The 19,209-nt window shown below is 41.0% G+C and overlaps 1 protein-coding gene and 1 long non-coding RNA gene across 2 annotated transcripts; one reads left to right on the top strand and one right to left on the bottom strand.

Annotated features, from left to right (window-relative positions):
- Positions 1-385: 385 nt before the first annotated feature.
- LOC148394885 (uncharacterized) lies at positions 386-2,856 on the bottom strand. The gene is made up of 2 exons (XR_015859545.1): positions 2,338-2,856; positions 386-1,299 (listed from the first exon to the last, which is right to left on the bottom strand). It is a non-coding gene; the product is annotated as an uncharacterized LOC148394885 (long non-coding RNA).
- A 12-nt stretch (positions 2,857-2,868) lies between these two features.
- On the top strand, positions 2,869-5,955 carry pou2af3 (POU class 2 homeobox associating factor 3; the record flags this gene model as incomplete). Its single annotated transcript, XM_088381363.1, has 4 exons — positions 2,869-2,994; positions 3,466-3,517; positions 4,135-4,445; positions 5,415-5,955. Coding segments are annotated over 4 exons (840 nt in total), but the record flags the coding sequence as incomplete, so codon positions are not given.
- Between the last annotated feature and the right edge of the window lie 13,254 nt (positions 5,956-19,209).

Raw genomic sequence — 19,209 nt, 5'->3', positions numbered from 1 at the left:
AATAAAATTAAATATTGCCGTTACACATAGAATAATAATAACAACAGTAATTTACAGCATCCAAGTGTGAAGACCCTTTGATTTCTCCTCCAATACATTACTACTGACAACCACTACTATGACTAATGTTGGTAAAAATACAATAATAATAATAATAATAATAATAAAATTACATACAAAATTCTAAACGTGCTTTGGTTGCTACTATATTATATTCATTTTGAGCTTATGGCAAGGATTGTTTGTCTATAAGCACTTTGCTTAATCTAAATGAGGAAAAGGTAAGTTACGCCATGACATAATGTATAAATATGTATTATTGGATAATGAAATATTTTTCTTTCTCTAGTTTTCAAAACCCAAAAAATGTACAGCAACAAACGAGTAAATGCAGAATGAAAAAAGTTTATTTGAACTGAGTCAACATGTCCTTCATTTTTATTAATCTTTTAGTAGTTGGTTAATAAATAAAAACATAGAGAATCAAGAAAAAGCATAATGATATGTTTTAATTACAGAGATTGATTGCGTAACGCTTCAGTCGTCACAAGTGGACTTGTTTCTGCACTTTCTGCACTTGCTGAAGGCCCGTGGATCCAAAGATGGCTACTGCCCTTTGCCACGCCCACCCAAGTCCCACTTTTATCACCGTTTTTCAATATTGAAGCCTTAAATGTGCCCGATCGTGGTAATGACTTGTTGGCTGGGCCCTATTAATATCCGATAACGTATTAAAATAAAATTGTGGTGTTTAAATTGCGCACAAAACGCACTGTGCCGAAGTGCTTAATGAGGGGTGTGTGCTGCTGTCATCTTGCAAAAGAACGATAAATGAATTAAAATACCGTTTATTTTCGATCAAAATATAAAATAAAGTCATGATATATTAAAAGTGTACATATAGACTGCACCAATTTAGTGAATTTTGCTGAAAAATCGATTTAACTCGGTTGCCTCTGAATATTCAAATCGAATGTAACGCGCAATCAAATCTTTGTCAAATCATTGAGTTCTAGGGGTTTTAAATAGTAGGCATGGAGGGAGAAAATCCCAAACTAATATGTTCCCAGCTATATAACAATATTGTTGTATGCCCTGACGCTGCTCTAACAGATTTGTGTTGATATTTTTGGAGACTTTTGTACAATTTTCGTTCTTGGTCATTGTGCTGAGGCAGAAAAGGACATTGAGGAGCCCCACGGGTCTTCATCAGAGAAACTTTTCATCATCTCTGTCGTCATGTCTGGTGAGTTTGGAGGAGAATTTTCACCAAGTCCAATCCATTTGTACCCTTTTTTCCTGTTAAACACAAAAAGAGAACACCAGTGATGCTTGAAATGAAAAGTAAAGCATTCAGGAAACCATGCGGGGGACGTGTATTTTCCCTTTCACTTCGCAGCAGCTACTTTCGTTCAAAGTTGGACATATTGCCAAGTTAACAAAAGATAACACATATTTACATTTTGATACCACCTATATTTCTGAGTTCAGCAGGGGAGTCCTTTTTATTCAAATTACCCTGTGCTGCCTCTTACTAATCTTATTATTTATTTAGTTGTTTTTATTATGTGTTATCTTGCGTTTTCAGAGCACGACATAGTTTTTTTTTTAACGCCCTATCGAAAAAAGAACTAACATTTGGACAGTTTTCTTTCTTTGTCTTATGGTGTTGTGTAACAGGCGATTATGACTAAACGAGTTACAGTGGGCTGTGTCTGCCGTTTAATTTTGGCTCTCCATTTGCCACGTTTAAGACAAATCATGGACTAGCATTTAGATGCATGAATATTTATCAGATGGTGTTCCTCGTTTTCTGATTAGCGCCTTATCAATTCGGCATTCCTGACTATTCCGAGCCTTTGGGCATAAATCAGCATCTTACCTGCAACGGTTTCCATTGGATCCTTATTCCCATTCAGAGGAATTTAAGACACATCTCGCTAACAGAAACCGTGCAGGTCAATTTGAATATATAGTAACAGAGATCGGAGATGGCAATTTGACTACACGCAGCACAGACATCATAATAAAATAAGAAAACAACAAAAAACAAAATAAGATCACAACTTTACTATCAAATTCTGAAAAGTTGAGTTTTCTCACAAACATTTTCATTGCTTTTCCACAAATGGAAGGAGATTATTCGACTCGATTAAGCAACACTCCCCCCTCCACCCCAAATCTGTATTTTACGCAAACGCGGCGCGTTTTTCTACAGTATCAACGATCCGGAATGAATGAAACACATTTACACCTCAGATTAATGTCCGCCATTTCAATCCATTACACATAAGAGCATAAATGTACACTTACAGTCGCATAATTTCAACATCTTACCGACATTTTCTTGTTTGGGTGAGGTGGTTGAAAGAGCGCGTCGAGCAGTCGACGCTTGGAGTGAAAGCTGCGTGCACTCGCTCCGTGGTCGGAAGTTTCAATAATAGCTGGAAAGGGGCGAGTTGACCCGGGAAGAGCGTATGGGGCTCGCCGGAATATAGCATGTGACGGTGCGCGCTTTTCCGCGTTTTAACGCACGATGAAAACCGGAAAAGAACTTGCTGAATAAATTATTATTGCAAAATTATTATTATTTTTTTCCATGCGTAAAATACGTGCACCTTTTCAAATACCTTCACGATATATGAACTTTAATGCTGTATGTCACATGCTTTTTGTGTGAGAGAAAAATATGTTCTTCACACATGAGCGCACAATAAATCAGAAACAAACAAATACTTAATTGTTGCCCAGAGATTTTTTTTTAGGGATTCCCGAGGATTTGTTCAGTTGTTGGGGGGAGGCTGGGAGCCGAGCGGATGTTTGTTATTGCCCACTATTAGGTAAACAGGAGTGTCATGCTCCACCCCCCCCACCCCCCACCCCCACATTGCAGATAAGCCCCGGGTGTACCAAGGAGTGAGGGTTAAGACCACAGTCAAAGAGCTCCTGCAGAGGCACAGAGCCCGCGAGGCCAACTGTAAAAAAATGAAAACGGTAATTCCACTCTCAGCACATATTAGTCATGTCACTGTATTGCCTGTAATCTGTATCAAGGGTCGCTAACAGAAATATAACTCAAATCAAGTTTATTTGTATAGCCCTAAATCACAAACAGTCTCAAAGGGCTTCACATAGACAAAAATTGACAATTATTCTCAAAGCATCCCCTGATCTTAAGCTCCCAAAAGGGCAAGGAAAAACTCAAAAAAACCCTGCCAGGGGAAAATGAGAAACCTTGAGAAGGGACCACAGATGGAAGGATCCCCCTTTCAGGATCACCAGGTTGTAATGGATGCAGAGAGGGCACAATGAGTGCCTTCCCAGAAAAACACACTCAAACAATATTATGTACACATATACTGGCACTGCACATGCAATTCTGATCACACTTTGAACACAAAACAGATTTCGAAAAATGTTTCTGCCGTCCCCCTGTTTAAATGTTGCATTTTCTCTGATATATAGCTATCCCAACACTGCGTGGATCTTCAGGCTTTATGTGCGTCACCTCTTCCAAGTAAGTCTCCACAGTCGTATCAAACCATTGCAAAAGCAGACAATACAACTGGAAGTGCGCCGTACTCCTATTTAGAAATGTTGGCTACATTTTTTTGTCTGCTGGTGATGCCGTGACATCACACTCTTAAATTATGGGCCCAGTCAAATGTCTCCTTTTTTTCAAAGTCAAAGTCAGCTTTATTGTCAATTTCTCCACATGCCAAAGACACACAAATACAGATACTCCTTGTTAATTAGTAGAGGCTCTACCTGTCAAAAAGAGGTGGGAGAGAATTCTGCATCTGGGCATTCAATTACGTACTGGTTGTGAAAGGGTCTAAAGTTACAATTTAAGGCTTTTTGTATTTATAGCAGTGTTTAGATGGACCTACGATTATTTTCAGCCCGTCTTTGATTTTTAACCCTTTCACCAGAGAATATAGGGTTAGCAGCATTGACTCGCAATTTTTTGGGGAGGGTGAGAATGTGCCCCTCCCACTAATTAGATGAACTTACTCGTTAAACTTGAAGGTTTTTCCATTTCCATGTAACTGTTTCATGGTGGAATGTTGAACTTTTTTAAAATTCACAACTTGCGAGTTTATTTATTTATTTAGTTATTTATTCTAAACGCAGGTAGCTATATGGATGCCAGCGCCGCCTCCACCGTGGACCCCGGTACTTACAGCTCAACCGCCGTGCAGCTTCGCCCCGCCTCCATCACAGTCCCGGACAACGGGTGCAGCATTCAGGCACGGGGGAACAGCTTTACGTGCAGCCAGCAGTCGTTTGGGGACACGATGATGCCTCCTGACTGCTACAATGGAAGCATCATGATCAACGACAGCGATGGTTGCTACAACAGCTCCCTTCCTCTCTCTCCGTCCTTGCCGCTGCACTGGAGTCACGGCCTTGCCTTGGACTCAGACAACTATGGCCCCAGGCTGGTACGTTTGCACAGCAGACTTATTGTTCATGGTAAAACCTCGAAAATACTACTATTGGTAGTATGAATAATGCATCTTATGTTTATGATTTTGACTAACTGCGTCTTAAAAAAAAAAAAAACCTCAAAAATCAGTCTTAAAATATACAACAGGCCAATCAGACCACAAGTTAAGCCGCTGGCCAGTTTAACTAAGTACTGCAAGTCCCAGAATGCACCGCGTCACACCAGCTATTTCCAAAACTACCACACACCTCTCTCCTGTATCTCAACTAATTTGATGAACAAAATAAAGGGGCAATTTGAAACAGGTTATTTTGTGCATTAGCTCAGATAATTGTCTGAAGATATTTGCCCAACAACTATAATTTCTTCGTCTTCCAAATGTGCATTGTGCATGTACACTATAACAGGCGTCACAAACATTTTTGATGCTAATATGATTATGATTCATGTAAAGGAATATCAGTTTGATAGAATTCTGAAAAAAAGGTCCAATTAGATTACCTTTCATTGCTGTTAATAATAATTATTAATTATATTATTAATAATTATTAATTGATTAATATTAATAATGATGACTCGTAAATGTCAAGAAACTATGATTACGTTAGAACTGTGTAAATTCTTTGTAATCCAAGTCGTTGTAACCCACAAAGTTGCATTTGCAGACTGAACATGTTTACAATTTCTCAAAATAATAACTGTAATAATTAATTTTATTATTATTCTGGCCATTCAAAAAGGTCCATCCTAAAACATGCGTAGAATACAGAGTTTTTAGACATATGTATCTGACTATTACACTTGCTTGTGTGAAATTGTTGTAAAATAACTGAATTGCAGTTTAAAGATGGAAATGAGCGGCTGTATTTGCAAACTGCATTTTCCTTTGTAATTATCATATTTGTTTTTGTGGTTTTGAATACTGGAATCTCATCATTCACTAAACTGCAATCATCTCTTTTAGGCTCCGTGCTCCTCACCAGAGTCAGTAAAGCTGCGCAGCCCAGTGGATCACAACAGCTACTCGCCGCAGGATTCTTTCTCATCTTCCTCTTCCTCCTGCTACGATTCGCCTACCAGGATGGCGTGCAACTTCATTAGCTACTCCTCAGAGCACTACCACAACCAGCACTGCACCCTTCAGGACTGTTACTGCCTGCCTCAGTGCTGGGCCGACCCACAGGAGAGCTTCTGCGCTCCTGAATACTCGCCTTACATCCCTTCCACAGACTATGCATACCCCTGCCTCATAGAAGAGAATTATTTCAAGAGCAATATTGCAATGAGCACTGAAATGTGTTATAATGTTTTATGATGACAAGTTTATTGCTTTTCAAGCACCTGGTAAGGATCTGCTTGTAACTAAGCGAGGGTGGCGTGGATATGATGAATGGATAATGGATGGATGAAGTGGCTGAATTTATCTGACTTTTTTTAAAATTCCTCAGATTTATTTTCATACTCATGACAAGTTTGCTTTTTTTAATAAAATATTACAACACTCATTATGTGCTCCCAATTGTCCTATACATTATATAGAACTTTTCAAGTGAAACTCTGTGTGTTGTGATCTTAGCAAAATTTTAGGTGCTCACAGCAGTGCAGGTAATGCTACTAATTCCACATCATAGTCTAGAGAAATGTATGTATAATCTGGACCTATAGGTAAGATTTGTGTGTAAAAATTTTCAACCCTTCCATTTTCAATACCATTTGTTTTCCTAGGGTTGTAGGACAAGTTGGAGCCTATACCATCTTACCTTGGGGAAGAAGCGAGGTCAGAGGTAAAGCCATCATTTTTTATGTGTGTGGGGATTTGAATGTTGTAGGGGGATGCTCCTCTCCACAGTGGCTACAGAACTAAATGGCCAAACTGTGAAACTCGGATTGATGTAAAACACAATGACCGTAAAGCATAGGAAGCTAGATGAGTAAAACATTTAGTAAAGCATTTTTGCCAGCAAGCTTATTAGACACAAAAACAATAAAAAGGAACAACGAACAATTCATTAAAAAAAATTTTAATCTTCTAAAAATCCTCTAATTTCAGCCCCTCATATGCGAATATTTTCCGATTTCGCCTTCCTTAAAAGCATAAAAAAATAATTAAAATGCAAAACAAGACATACATTGAAATCAATTTGGACTAAGAACATCTGTTCAACATTTCTGAATTTTTTTTAATTTAACACTACCCCAGTGATCCTCAAACCTCAGAGTGTTAGGTCCTGATATGAAATGTGAAAATTCTCAAAACCTCAACACATGGAAATATCAGTCAATAATTTAAAAAAGTACCAGTATATAGTTTTTATAATCAGAATGTGTTAGCAAACACTGGCTATATACAGTAGAATTTCCAATTAATAATAATAATAATAATAAATGTTGCTTTTATCTTTCAACATAAGTAAGACTTATCCATCCATTTTCCAAAGTATACGGAAATACAAATAGTATAAGTAAATATGACCATTGAATCAGACCATTTGATTACTTATGTAACTGGTCTGACTACTTATGTAACTTATTTGTGCTGCATAAGTGTACATTAATAAAACAGAGGTGACAAATAATGAACTCCAATTACTTTCTTACCTTGATCAGAATTTATACTATAGTTACTACTCTTCATTTTGTAGCAGTCTAACACTATAAAAAACACAACTTGTATTTTGGGGCGGCAAAAACAGAAAACGTTATGTTTTATGTTAATGTTATGGCATGACAGTGAATATGTAATGCATATTGATGATTCATGTTGATGATTCAATTACACTAGGATGTGTTTTTACATGCATTGATTCTGCTAATTGATCTCACATAGGAAAAATGTACGAGTGTAGTACATCAGTGGTTATGGGAAGTTATTTTGAGAATAGCCAACAATGAGGTTACCCTGCTTTCTTGCGCAAGCTTTACGCCTCATCAGTGTTGTCCCATCAAAAAATATTTGCAAAAATGTGAGAGGTCTGAGTATTGTCACAAATATCCAACTGTGGCCTGTTTTGTTACATTGGGGTAACACTTCAATCCATAGACAGATTGCTAGTATTTTTGTAATGATTGAATGAATGCAGTTATCCCTTTGAACTAATAAACAGCAAGCACTATTACAAATATCTCTTCTAAGATGTCCAAACGTGGGGCAATCTTTCCATCTCATATGTCCATGCATGTTTTCAAGTGCAACTTCTGTGAGTAATCACAAAAATAGTACAATTTTTTGTTTGTTTGTTGAGCCCATGTTATTAAAAGTGTTTTATGAAAAATGCTGGTTATTAAATAACATTAACAATGAATAGAGAATGTTTTCTATAACAGGTATTTATACAACGGGTTAAATTTCTACTGTGGGGAGAAAAAAAGAGAACACAACAATGAGAAAGAGGAGAAAGAGGATTTGATAGCTTGCATAAACCTCACAAGTTCTCGCAGCGCATTCCTGATGTTTTGTAGTAGCTACATTTCATTGCCAAAGTTAAGCATTAAGAGATTGCTGGGCATGCACGTGCATGTGTGAAAGCAGGCGCGTGTGCACATTGTGTACGTACTTTACTTTTCTGACACATGCCTTCACATGTGGAGGTCAGGTCAGATTCATTAAATGGCTTTCTTTGTGGTTACTGAAAAATTCTTCTGTAGATTGTTGGATTGCTATTCAACTGTACACTGTTTGTTCAGTAATTTCCATGCATTACACAAAGACAAGATCAAATAAAAATTTGTGTGAAAGTTTTAATATTAAGAGTTATAAATTAGGTACAATTATTAGGGTGCAGTTTCAGTCAATGTTTGTTTACCGCTATATGTGCCCTGTGATTGATTGAGAACCCCTTACCAAAAGTCAGCAAGGATAAGCTCGAACTCCCTGCGATCATCAACTGGCTTGGTTCAGAAAATGAATACACAAGGGTTACGTTCTTTGTCAGTGGCTGAGAAATTCCATCATTGCGTTTGATTGATTGGAAATGTAAATTCATGCAATACATTTTACCTTGGAAGACCAGTCATTTCTAAACTAATACGAGCCAAGTGCTAAAAAACGTTCATGTCAGAAACAGTTGCACTCTTTGACCTCAAAGTTGTGCTGCGTCCCCACTCTGCTTAAATTGTGAGTTGCCTGCTTATGAAAATCTTGTTGGTTTATAAGCCATAAAATCCACTTTACCACAGCTCAATGTGCATGTGTAGTACTAAAGAGTGGGAGAGTCCCTGTTGCGTCAACACAGACGCCTTGTGTTCTCCACGCATGAGGGTGATGTAGGGAAACTAATGTTTAACTTAGATTAACTGTAAATACACCTGGCACAGATGTTCCATGAACCTGCTTATGTTCCAAATAGGGAAGTTCCGTGGTAAATTGTGAGTCCTGAATGGTGAATGTATTGAAGAGATATTTCTAAAGAATCGCTCAGTCTTTGTTTATTAAAAGTACGTTATGAAGTTCCGCCAATATTTACTGCTGTCCAATTATAATTATTTCCATCCTTCCTCTTTCCAGCTACTTTTGGAAGTTTCATGAACTTGAAGCCTTATTTCCAAAGTCTGTTCATCGACTGTTAACATATTGGATATTCTTTCATTCCTTGTTGGTGTTTAACTACTGTATTTATTCAGGGAAGGCAGCTGTGTAAGCACGGTTCAGCTGCAACCCCCTCTAAACGATTGTATCTTGTGCTCTCAGCTCAAGTTTGGATCTGCTGCACAAGTCAAGGGCCAGCACTGTCCTCACGCTTAACGGCCCAAGGATATGCAACAAGCACGTGTGTATTGACTGAGCAAAGACAGCGAGAGCCTTAAGTGAAAGGTGAAAGTGAAGAGCAGATCTGTTTGCACTGCAGGTCAAAACACGTTCAGGCCTCGACATGATCACACAGGCCAAGACCAGGTGGAGCGGCTCCCTTCATCACACATACACCCACACACCCGCTCCCTCATACACACACATACGCACACACAATTCAGCCTTGTGGTCTGCAGTTTGGAATTAGTACTTAATCAGAATGGCTGACAAGCCATGTACAGGCCTGAGGGTTGCATGTGACGAGGGGGAATATATAATGTAGCTTTTTAACACGTGTGGTCAGAGCATGAGAAGTGGAGTTCGCATGGTCCTCAAGCACAACAGAAAAACTGTATTTCTTATGAACATCCTTTTTGACAGTACGATTAGGAACGGTGACTCCTTATGACTTGTGTTCCCACTCCAGTTTGGAAGTGGAATGGTGATATAACAGTATGTGGATATGTATGTTTACATTGCAGAGGTGTGGTAAAGAAGGAGAATGAGATACAGAGAAGCATTATCAATAGAAGAAACAAAGGTCTTGGTTTTGCGTTTTATGTCCTTGCAATTCCTTTCCTACTGCTGCACCAAAGTGATGTGTCAAGATGTCCGCCTATTCCCTTGCTAGCAGATTAACGATATGCTGAACACATTTGTGCTTTAGCATGTTTACCTTTGTTATTGCTTTGACTTTATGTGACAATAGAAAGTAGATGACAGCAGAATGTTTCAACTTTTTGACTGGTACACCTTTAAGGTGGGGGTTCAATTTACAGGCCTTGGCCTTTATTAGCTATGGAACAACAGTTTCACAACACACACTCCAATTTAAGGGTGTGATATATGATAGCAATGTTCATCCTGGTAGCGAGGAGGAGACGAGAAGTGTTGATGAGGAAGTTGGAAGCTTTTACAACTTGACACGAATTATAATTTATGGCGGTGGGGGTATGTCGGTACAGTTTAGAGGACTGCCAAGCAGTTATATACTCTGCAGGCATGGTGCAGCAATTTTGGTATAGTACATGCGTCAACATTTCAAAAGTTTGACATAGCATATTGTTAAGATATTGTGACTTGTTTGTTCTTTACATGGTGTGATTGTTATAGTTTAGCCTTGTAGTCAGTCAACTCCTATAGCTGTAGGGAGCTATTTCAAGTTGTAATTGTATGCTTTTATTTATAACAACTGCAAAAAAAAAAGCAACAACCACAACATTTTTTCATTAGGATAACCAATAGCAGTATTGAAATCAATGGTGGTTTGTTGTAATGTAATGTATTATGATGGCATGATGTCTGCATAATCAAAGCAGCTTTTATCGCGCCATTTACATTGCCTACAAGAAGAATGCAAAACAACATCAGCATTTACAAAACCCAACTCTGATATATTGCTTAACCTTGGTGACCACACAAAAATCAAAAAATCACACAAGCCTCGCTCGACGGCTATAAGTCGGCTCTTTGCCCCTATTGGTGTCCATCCCCGCACGAGCTCTGGACGGGCAGCTCCTAGCCACAGTTAGGCACATCAGCCCTCGGTTAACGCTGCTCTTGTGCGGCAACTACCGAGAGACCATTCAATTTCACCTCCTGTCCGCACAAGGTCACCCCTGGCTGCGCCGGCACAACCCCTACATAGACTGGGAGACTGGGACGGTACTGGGATGGAGCCCCAGCTGCTATCAAACCAGCCTGAAGGGGACAGTCGTTGCAGCCGCCTCCCACAGTTCTTGTCCGCCACCTGACCTCTCTCTGGTGCTATCCTGTTACCTCGACCTTGGGGAGGTTTTCAGCAAGGCCAAGGCCACTTCCCTCCCGCCCCATCGCCCCTACGACTGCACCATTAACCTATTACAGAGTGCCGTCCCACCCAAGGGCCACCTGTACTCATTGTCAATTCCGAAGAGAAAGAAGCGATGGAGTACATCAAAGCTCCCTCACGCCGTTATAACTCGCGCCTCCTCTTCACCGGCCGGGGCCAGATTCTTCTTCGTGGGCAAGAAGAACGGCACGCTGCACCCATACATAGACTATCGCTGGTTGAATGACATCATGGCGAAGGATCGTTATCCTGTCGTCGGTGTTCGAACTCCTTGAAGGGGGCCACGGGCTTCAACAAGTTGGACCAAAGGAACGCTTATCACCTTGTTTGCATCCGGAAGGGGGACGAGTGGAAGATGGCGTTCAACACCCCCAGTGGCGACTACGAATATTTGGTGGTCCAGTTCGGCCTCACCAATGCCCCCGCCGTTTTCCAGGCCCTGGTGAACGATGTCCTCCGGGACATGCTCAACCGCTTCATCTTCCTCTACCTGTACGACATCCTCATCTTCTCCCAAACCAAGGGGGAGCACGTGACTCATGTCCAGTCCGTCCTCCGCTGCCTTCTTGAAAACTTTGTCAAGGCGGAGAAGTGTGAGTTCCACGCGTAATCGGTGTCCTTCCTAGGCTACATCATAACCAACCGAAGGCAGCATCCGGATGGACCTGGCAAAAGTGGAGGTGGTCACTTCCTGGCTGGTGCCCAACCACGGGAAAGAAGTTGCAGCAATTCCTCGGCTTCACCAACGTCTATAGGCGGTTCATTGGAAACTACAGCTTGGTCGCCTCACCACTCACCACCCTCACAGGCAAGAGACAAGAGACGCTTCACCTCCGCCCCCATCCTGCAGATGCCCGACACAGAACGACAATTTGTGGTTGAGGTCGACAATTCGGACGTAGACGTGGGGGCCCTCCTCTCTCAGAACTCCAGCTTGGATGGGAAGCTGCACCAATGCGCTCTCTTCTCCCACCGTCTGTCAACCTCCGAACGCAACTACGTTATTGGCAATTGGAAACACCTTGCAGTGAGGTTGGCCCTGGAGAAGTGGAGACACTGGCTTGAGGGTGCGGCCACCTCTTTCATAGTTTGGACGCACCATCACAATTTGGAGTACATTAGGACAGCCACAAGATTGAACTCCCGTCAAGCCCGTGGCTCCTGTTCTTCGGGAGGTTTAACTTCACGCAAGAGACAAGAGACGCTTCACCTCCGCCCCCATCCTGCAGATGGCCGACACAGAACGACAATTTGTGGTTGAGGTCGACAATTCAGACGTAGGCGTGGGGGCCCTCTTCTCTCAGCACTCCAGCTTGGATGGGAAGCTGCACCCATGCGCTCTCTTCTCCCACCGTCCGTCAACCTCCGAACGCAACTACGATATTGGCAATTGGAAACACCTTGCAGTGAGGTTGGCCCTGGAGAAGTGGAGACACTGGCTTGAGGGTGCGGCCACCTCCTTCATAGTTTGGACGCACCATCACAATTTGGAGTACATTAGGACAGCCACAAGATTGAACTCCCGTCAAGCCCGTGGCTCCTGTTCTTCGGGAGGTTTAACTTCATGCTCTCCGATTGAACGGGGTCCCGCAACACCAAGGCGGAGGCCCTGAAGTGTGCTTTTCCTGGAGGAGAGCAGGTGGAGCGTGCAGCCCCCACCCTCCACCCCGACTCCGTCGTGGTCGCCTCCGTCTCCTGGGACATTGAGGAACGAATGAGAGAGGCGGTTCAGAACCAGCCCAGCCCCAACTCCCACCTCACCTCCCATCCCGTAACCACACACCGTGGGTAGCAACGCTCACAACATGCTCCCGAGCTCTGCCACAGACCTGTCCCGATTCCAGTGCGTGTTCGGCTACCAGCTGCCACTTTTCAACCATCAGCAGCAGAGTGCCGGCCCTGTACACTGCTGCTATTTGGCGTGGGTCAGGGCTCGTGCCCGCCTCCTTCGAACCGTCGGCAGCCATGCTCCCCAGGCACCGGATGGCCCCGACGTACTGAGTGGTTCACAGCGTGGGGCTCTCTGCGCGGGACCTTCCACTCTGGGTGGAGTCCCACAAATTGGTGCCCCGCTTCGTGGGACTGTTCCCCGTCCTCAAGGTGATTTCTGCTGTCTGCCTCCGCCTTCCGAGGTCACTGAGGGTCCACCCCACGCCTGTCCATGACCACGTCTATGTCTCGCCCCTTTGCTTGATCTCCACTTCCCTTGTCTCAGAGAGATCAATAAAACAGTGTCTCGCACTTGATTGTCCTGTCCGTTTCTGACAAAAATGGTCCAATTTTTCACCCAAATTGAGTTGTTATTACCACAGCATTTTTAAGGGTATTCGACTTAGTATTCACACTCATGTGCAGCATTGTTTCCCTGTTTACTGCAGGACGACCACCACATTTTTGTCCTTACACACTCTTTGTAATTAGCACTTATGCCTGTACCATCCTGCCATTGCAATTCATGCCTGAATACTCTACTCCATGTTGTTCCTTGCCTGTGCCTGCAATGAGATTAGAGCTGCTAAATCCCAACCTCATTCTCCTGTCATTTGTATCCTGACCGATACCCCAGGGGCAAACAGAGCAAACTCCCATTGAATCAATCACCTACCTTTACACTCCATCCCAAGCCTCCAACATGCATGGAGGACAACAAACAGTGCCCAGGGGTATTTCACTGCAAGTGGGGAAACACACATGAGCAGGTATCCTCATTAAATACAGAATGAGTAGATGCTATCCACTAGCTTCTTAAATACTGCATGTGCAGTGTGTGCCCAGTACTATTTTACTGCAAGTGGGGAAATGCATAACATGAGCAGATATCCTCATTAAATACAGAATGAGTAGATGGCAACTTAAATATTGCATGTCGGCAAACCTCATGTATCAAACCCCAAAGACACTATCTTGAAGAGGAAGTATCTGAACCTTCATCCCCCATAGGTGTTTGCCCACAAATGGGATTATTTAAAAACTACGATATTATGATTATGATTATTATCATTATTATTATTATTATTATTATTATTATTATTATTATTGTGTCAGCACGTTTGCCTCACAGTTAGGAGGGTGCGGGTTTGATTCCACCTCCGGCCCTCCCTGTGTGGTGTTTGCATGTTGTCCCGTGCCCGCGTGGGTTTTCTCCGGGTACTCCGGTTTCCTCCCACATCCCAAACAACATGCATGGTAGGCACTCAAAATTGCCCCTAGGTGTGAGTGCAAGTGCGGATGGTTGTTCGTCTCTGTGTACCCTGCAATTGGCTGGCAACTGATTCAGGGTGTCCCCTGCCTACTGCCCAATGACTGCTGGGGTAAGCTCCAGTACGCCTGCAACCCCCGTGGGGACAAGCGGTACAGAAAATGGATGGATGGATGGATGGATGGATGGATGGATGGATGGATGGATGGATGGATGGATGGATGGATGGATGGACGGATGGATGGATGGATGGATGGATGGATGGATGGATGGATGGATGGATGGATGGATGGATGGATGGATGGATGGATGGATGGATAATACAAATAACAGAAAGATACCAGAAAGTATTGTCTCGCCACCCCGTACGTCCCCACCCTTTTTATTCCCTGTAAGCGTCTTTGGGTCTTTGAAAAGCACTATATAAATTAAATGAATTATTATTATTATTATTATTATTAAGGTAGTTTGCGCTCGGCGCAAAAACAGCCGCAATTGTTAAGCGTGATTATGAATTTGATAGACACACTACGTTCCAGCGCTAGTAGACTACCTTCTACTTAAAATCACATCTAATTTTGAGGTCAAGTAATGTAAAGTAGTGATATGGCGCTCCGTGGTCATGTGTGGTGGATGTCACTGGATTTCATTCATAAACACGACAACAACGTTGCACAGTCTATCTGAATATTGTAAAAATCAATTCAATGAATTATTATAATTATCATCTTAAATATCTTCTAAAAGTACTAGTATTCTGACCACTCATCAGAATTGGATTGGAGGGGGGGGAATAGGTTATAAGTTATCCTGTATAGACGCACTTCATGCGTACCAGTTTCTTCTCTCTAACCCCATTTTCTATTACTGCTTCTGCAATATCAACCACTGGTGTGCATCCTCCACCCTGATTTTAATGGGAATGAAGGGAGTGTGCTTTGATTGTCCGTGAATCAACTTGTTCCATCCCACAATGGCGCACGATGGCGGCCCTGTTAACCAGTTACACTGCACATTTTCGCCAGATTTGAGCTTGGCCCAAAAATTAGGGCCTCTTGACTTTAAGTTTCCCCTTAAACAGATTTTCCCTCACTATCAAATTACCCCAATACAGAGAGATACAATAAAATAATCTACGGTCCATATTGTTGCATTTGCGTGTTATGTGTGGAATACGTATAAACTGATTAGGAGTGTCTAGCAAAATACCTGAAATTAATAGGTTAGGTAGAACGTTCATATACTGCTCCCACCCTGAAGACAATTTTAAAGCATGTGGACGTGTATAGTCAAAAGAAATCTTCCTCACCTCTGACGTAAAAGCTTGCGGTGTTTTCGTACCCTCTTCTGAAATGTGATCTCATCAAAAAAGCTGCACTACTCGGTGATCGTAGTGAACAATTTGCTTTGAATAGTCACAAATGCAAATGATCAAAAATATTTGCTTCGACATTCTCCAAGCACTTTCACAACAACACAAAACAGCCAAAAATCCAGAAAAAAAGAACATTTTATTATTTTTTTTACAGTTAAATCACAGTACAATATTTGCATGGCAAAATACTGTTAAACATGGTATAAATCATCAGACCGCATTTTAGATGTGATAAGCATAATAGCCACAGTTAACGATTGCTTTCATTATATTTCCTTATATTGAGAAAAATCATATTATTACAGTAGTTGCAAGATGATTCTTCAAAAATACACTTTAAAATACTACCTACCAGCAGTTTGTGTATTTTTTTTTCTTATTGCTATATTTATTAGTTCCCATTTTGCATTTCTGTCCAGTGAACCTTGAAGTACATGCAGGTGTTTCCCTCTATGCTGTCGCATACGGTGCTTTCGGGCCCAACAAAAACCAAAGACTGAAATTAGAATAAAGATTTCTGCAGCTGTTCTGACTGTCTTTTAGACTGAGTATTTTATCATTTGTGTTCATGGTAAGGTTCAGAGACATGATTTAAGACACTAAACTTTTATAGTTTTATATGAGATGAGTAGAAGTGGTGGAGCAGCTTAACATTCATTAGGATTCTTATTTGATTTTCAATTTTAATACATTGTTGGCCTTCAAGATAAAGATGAAAGAAGCGTCCGATATAAATCTTATCTTACTTTTCCCCCAGTATTTTATCCCCTATCTGCATTTAAAATGTTTTAACTTGCCCTATGTGTATTTACTCCTGCCAGCACGTAAACTTGTAAGAGTGTAATCTTTACTTATAATCAATCCATTCAATGAATGACTACACTGCCCAGTGATTGCATAAATAATAGTCAGTAACTGCATGAAGGCAGGACTTACACAGAAACCTACACATAAAACTGAGCATAAGAAAATATGCTGATTGAGGCCATGGCATTTTGTCTAAATCTAAAATCATGCTAAGATCATTTTGTGCACATGGGAAATGAGAACATCCGGTAACTCTTGAATTATAAAGCTTTGTAACACATATTTCTATGATTCTGCTATTATTTAGGTGACATACGTTAAAGCAAGCAAATGAGGCCTGAGGAATTAGACAGTGTGTTAATGGAAAACTGCAACAGAGAAGAGAGGGTCAACCAGTTCACATTTTGGGAATCCATGAAGAAAGTCTTAGCTGAATTTGAGAAGTTCTTCACTATCGACTGGTAGAGACGGACAATTATCCACTCTTACATCCAGATCATCCCTGAGTGAGAAATGAAATGACTCAGCTTGCGCAGAAGTCATGAAGGTGAGCCACCCACCATCTAGGTACAAACTATGATCTAATTAATGATTCCTGCTGAGCTCTGCTGAAAAATTTAAATTTAGCTTTCCATGCTACACATACAAATCCAGTAATTATTGACATGCTCGAACATGCCGACACTGTTAACAATTTAAGTGAGATATCACGCTTGAGGGCTCCATCTCAAATTGGCCCCTCTCCATTTGCACATCAAGCAAAACATTCATTTCAAAATATCGCTCGGAACAAGCCTAAACTTATGTCAACCACATCGTCACATTTCTTCCCATCAGTGCAAAAGTACAACTACCCCATGATCAAGCTCTACATACCGCCACAATTTACAACTTACCATCCACAGGAACTTTAATTGTTGTTTGTTGCCTCATGGAAACATACTACGTATTTTTTTTCCGCCCCATTCCAAAGATGTTCAGTCATGTTGAGTTCAGGCGTTGACTCTGTGAGCCACTCAAATTCTTCTGACCCAACTCATCCAACCATGCCTTTATGACTTTTCTTTTAGGACTTTACCCAAAGTGTTCCTGTATAATTGAAATTCTGATATAAAGGCATTTACATATATTTTGGCCCAGGAAGAGGCTGCAGTGATTCCAGCGGGAAGTAGCATTCAGTAGAGCCAACACATGGACATGGTGATTAAATTGTGGATAGTTCTTGAAATATTCACATCACCATTAAGGAAGCTTCCAATCAAAAAGATGTACTGCATGCAGTGTTGTACCTGAATGTGTTCAATGAACGACGGTTCATAATTTGGACGAACGTGAACTGAACGTATCACATTTTTGCTTTGTGAACAAACAATGAACAGTTTTGAAGGGCAGTTCATTTCATTCTTTTGACTGTTCTTTTAGGACTTTACCCAAAGTGTTCCTATATAATTGAAATTCTGATATAAAGGCATTCACATATACTTTGGCCCAGGAAGAGGCTGCTTTGTGAACAAACAATGAACAGTTTTGAAGGGCAGTTCATTTTCATTCAAGAATGCCAGGTTTGATCTTCTCAGATTTCAAAATAAAACCTGCTAAACACACAGTAAACAAGGTTTACTTAAACAGGAGAACAGGGATTTGGCAACCCCGGCCACAAACAGTCGCACGGCTTGAGCGTCATTAAAATGCGATTCGCCCTTTCTTGTCAAACGGAAACGATAAGGTATCCTTTGAGAGCATTCAGAAATTTGAGGAGAAGTTATCGAGCTCTCAATGGCGTTGAACAAAAATTAATGAGATTGTCTTTTGTGTTTTGGTAATTTATTTAGGCTTTGCATCCTTTGCACTTTTATTTTCCAAATTATAAACGTTTTCTAGTTCTTTGAACAAGTTAAGAAATAATACATTCCCCATTGATTAAAAGTGAGTTAAAGCAAATATGTTATTTTAAATATTTCTGTACATCCTTTGTTTCCTGCCTCAGTCTGGCACCTACAGATGGATGTTTGTGTTTGCACATTCTGGTCCACAGTTTTTTTTTTTTGTTTCAATTCATTGAAGAAAAAGACACTTTAAGCAATTTTGTTTGTATTTGAGATTGTGGGGTGATAGCATACAGTTTTGGAACGCTAAACTTAATTCATCAAAATTTAATTATGAACTATGAATTGAAGTAGTTCATTTCAAAAGTTGTGAACTAAACTTTGAAGTGGTTCGTGTAGAAAATGAACTTTCCCAACACTGACTGTATGTTAAAGTTAAAGTCCCAATGATTGTCACACACACAACTGGGTGCAGTGAAATTTGTCTCTGCATTTAACCCATCCCCGAAGGGAGCAGTGGGCAGCAGCGGTGCCGCGCCCGGGAATCATTTGGTGATCTAACCCCCCAATTCCAACCCTTAATGCTGAGTGCCAAGCAGGGAGGTAATGGGTCCCATTTTTATAGTCTTTGGTATGACCCGGCCAGGGTTTGAACCCACAACCTTCCAGTCTCAGGGTAGACACTCTACCACTAGGCCACTGAGTAAGTGTGGTTATAACGGTAACTAAAACAAACAGCTGCCATAAACTCTGAAAAAAATTCATCAGTCTACACTAAGGCTGTGCAGTTAATTGAAAGTCAATGACACAATTACAAAATTGACGTAATCGTTATCAAATAATGATTAATATGCATTAATATCCAATGCAGTGTTTATTTATTTGAGGAAACTGTACTTGAATTTATTAATCTGCACCTTTTTTTCATTTCAGAG

The sequence above is a fragment of the Syngnathus floridae genome, chromosome 7 (assembly GCF_059516105.1).
Source record: "Syngnathus floridae isolate MCC-2025c chromosome 7, RoL_Sflo_1.0, whole genome shotgun sequence".
Taxonomy (NCBI): domain Eukaryota; kingdom Metazoa; phylum Chordata; class Actinopteri; order Syngnathiformes; family Syngnathidae; genus Syngnathus; species Syngnathus floridae.
This window is presented reverse-complemented; position numbering and strand designations above follow the sequence as displayed.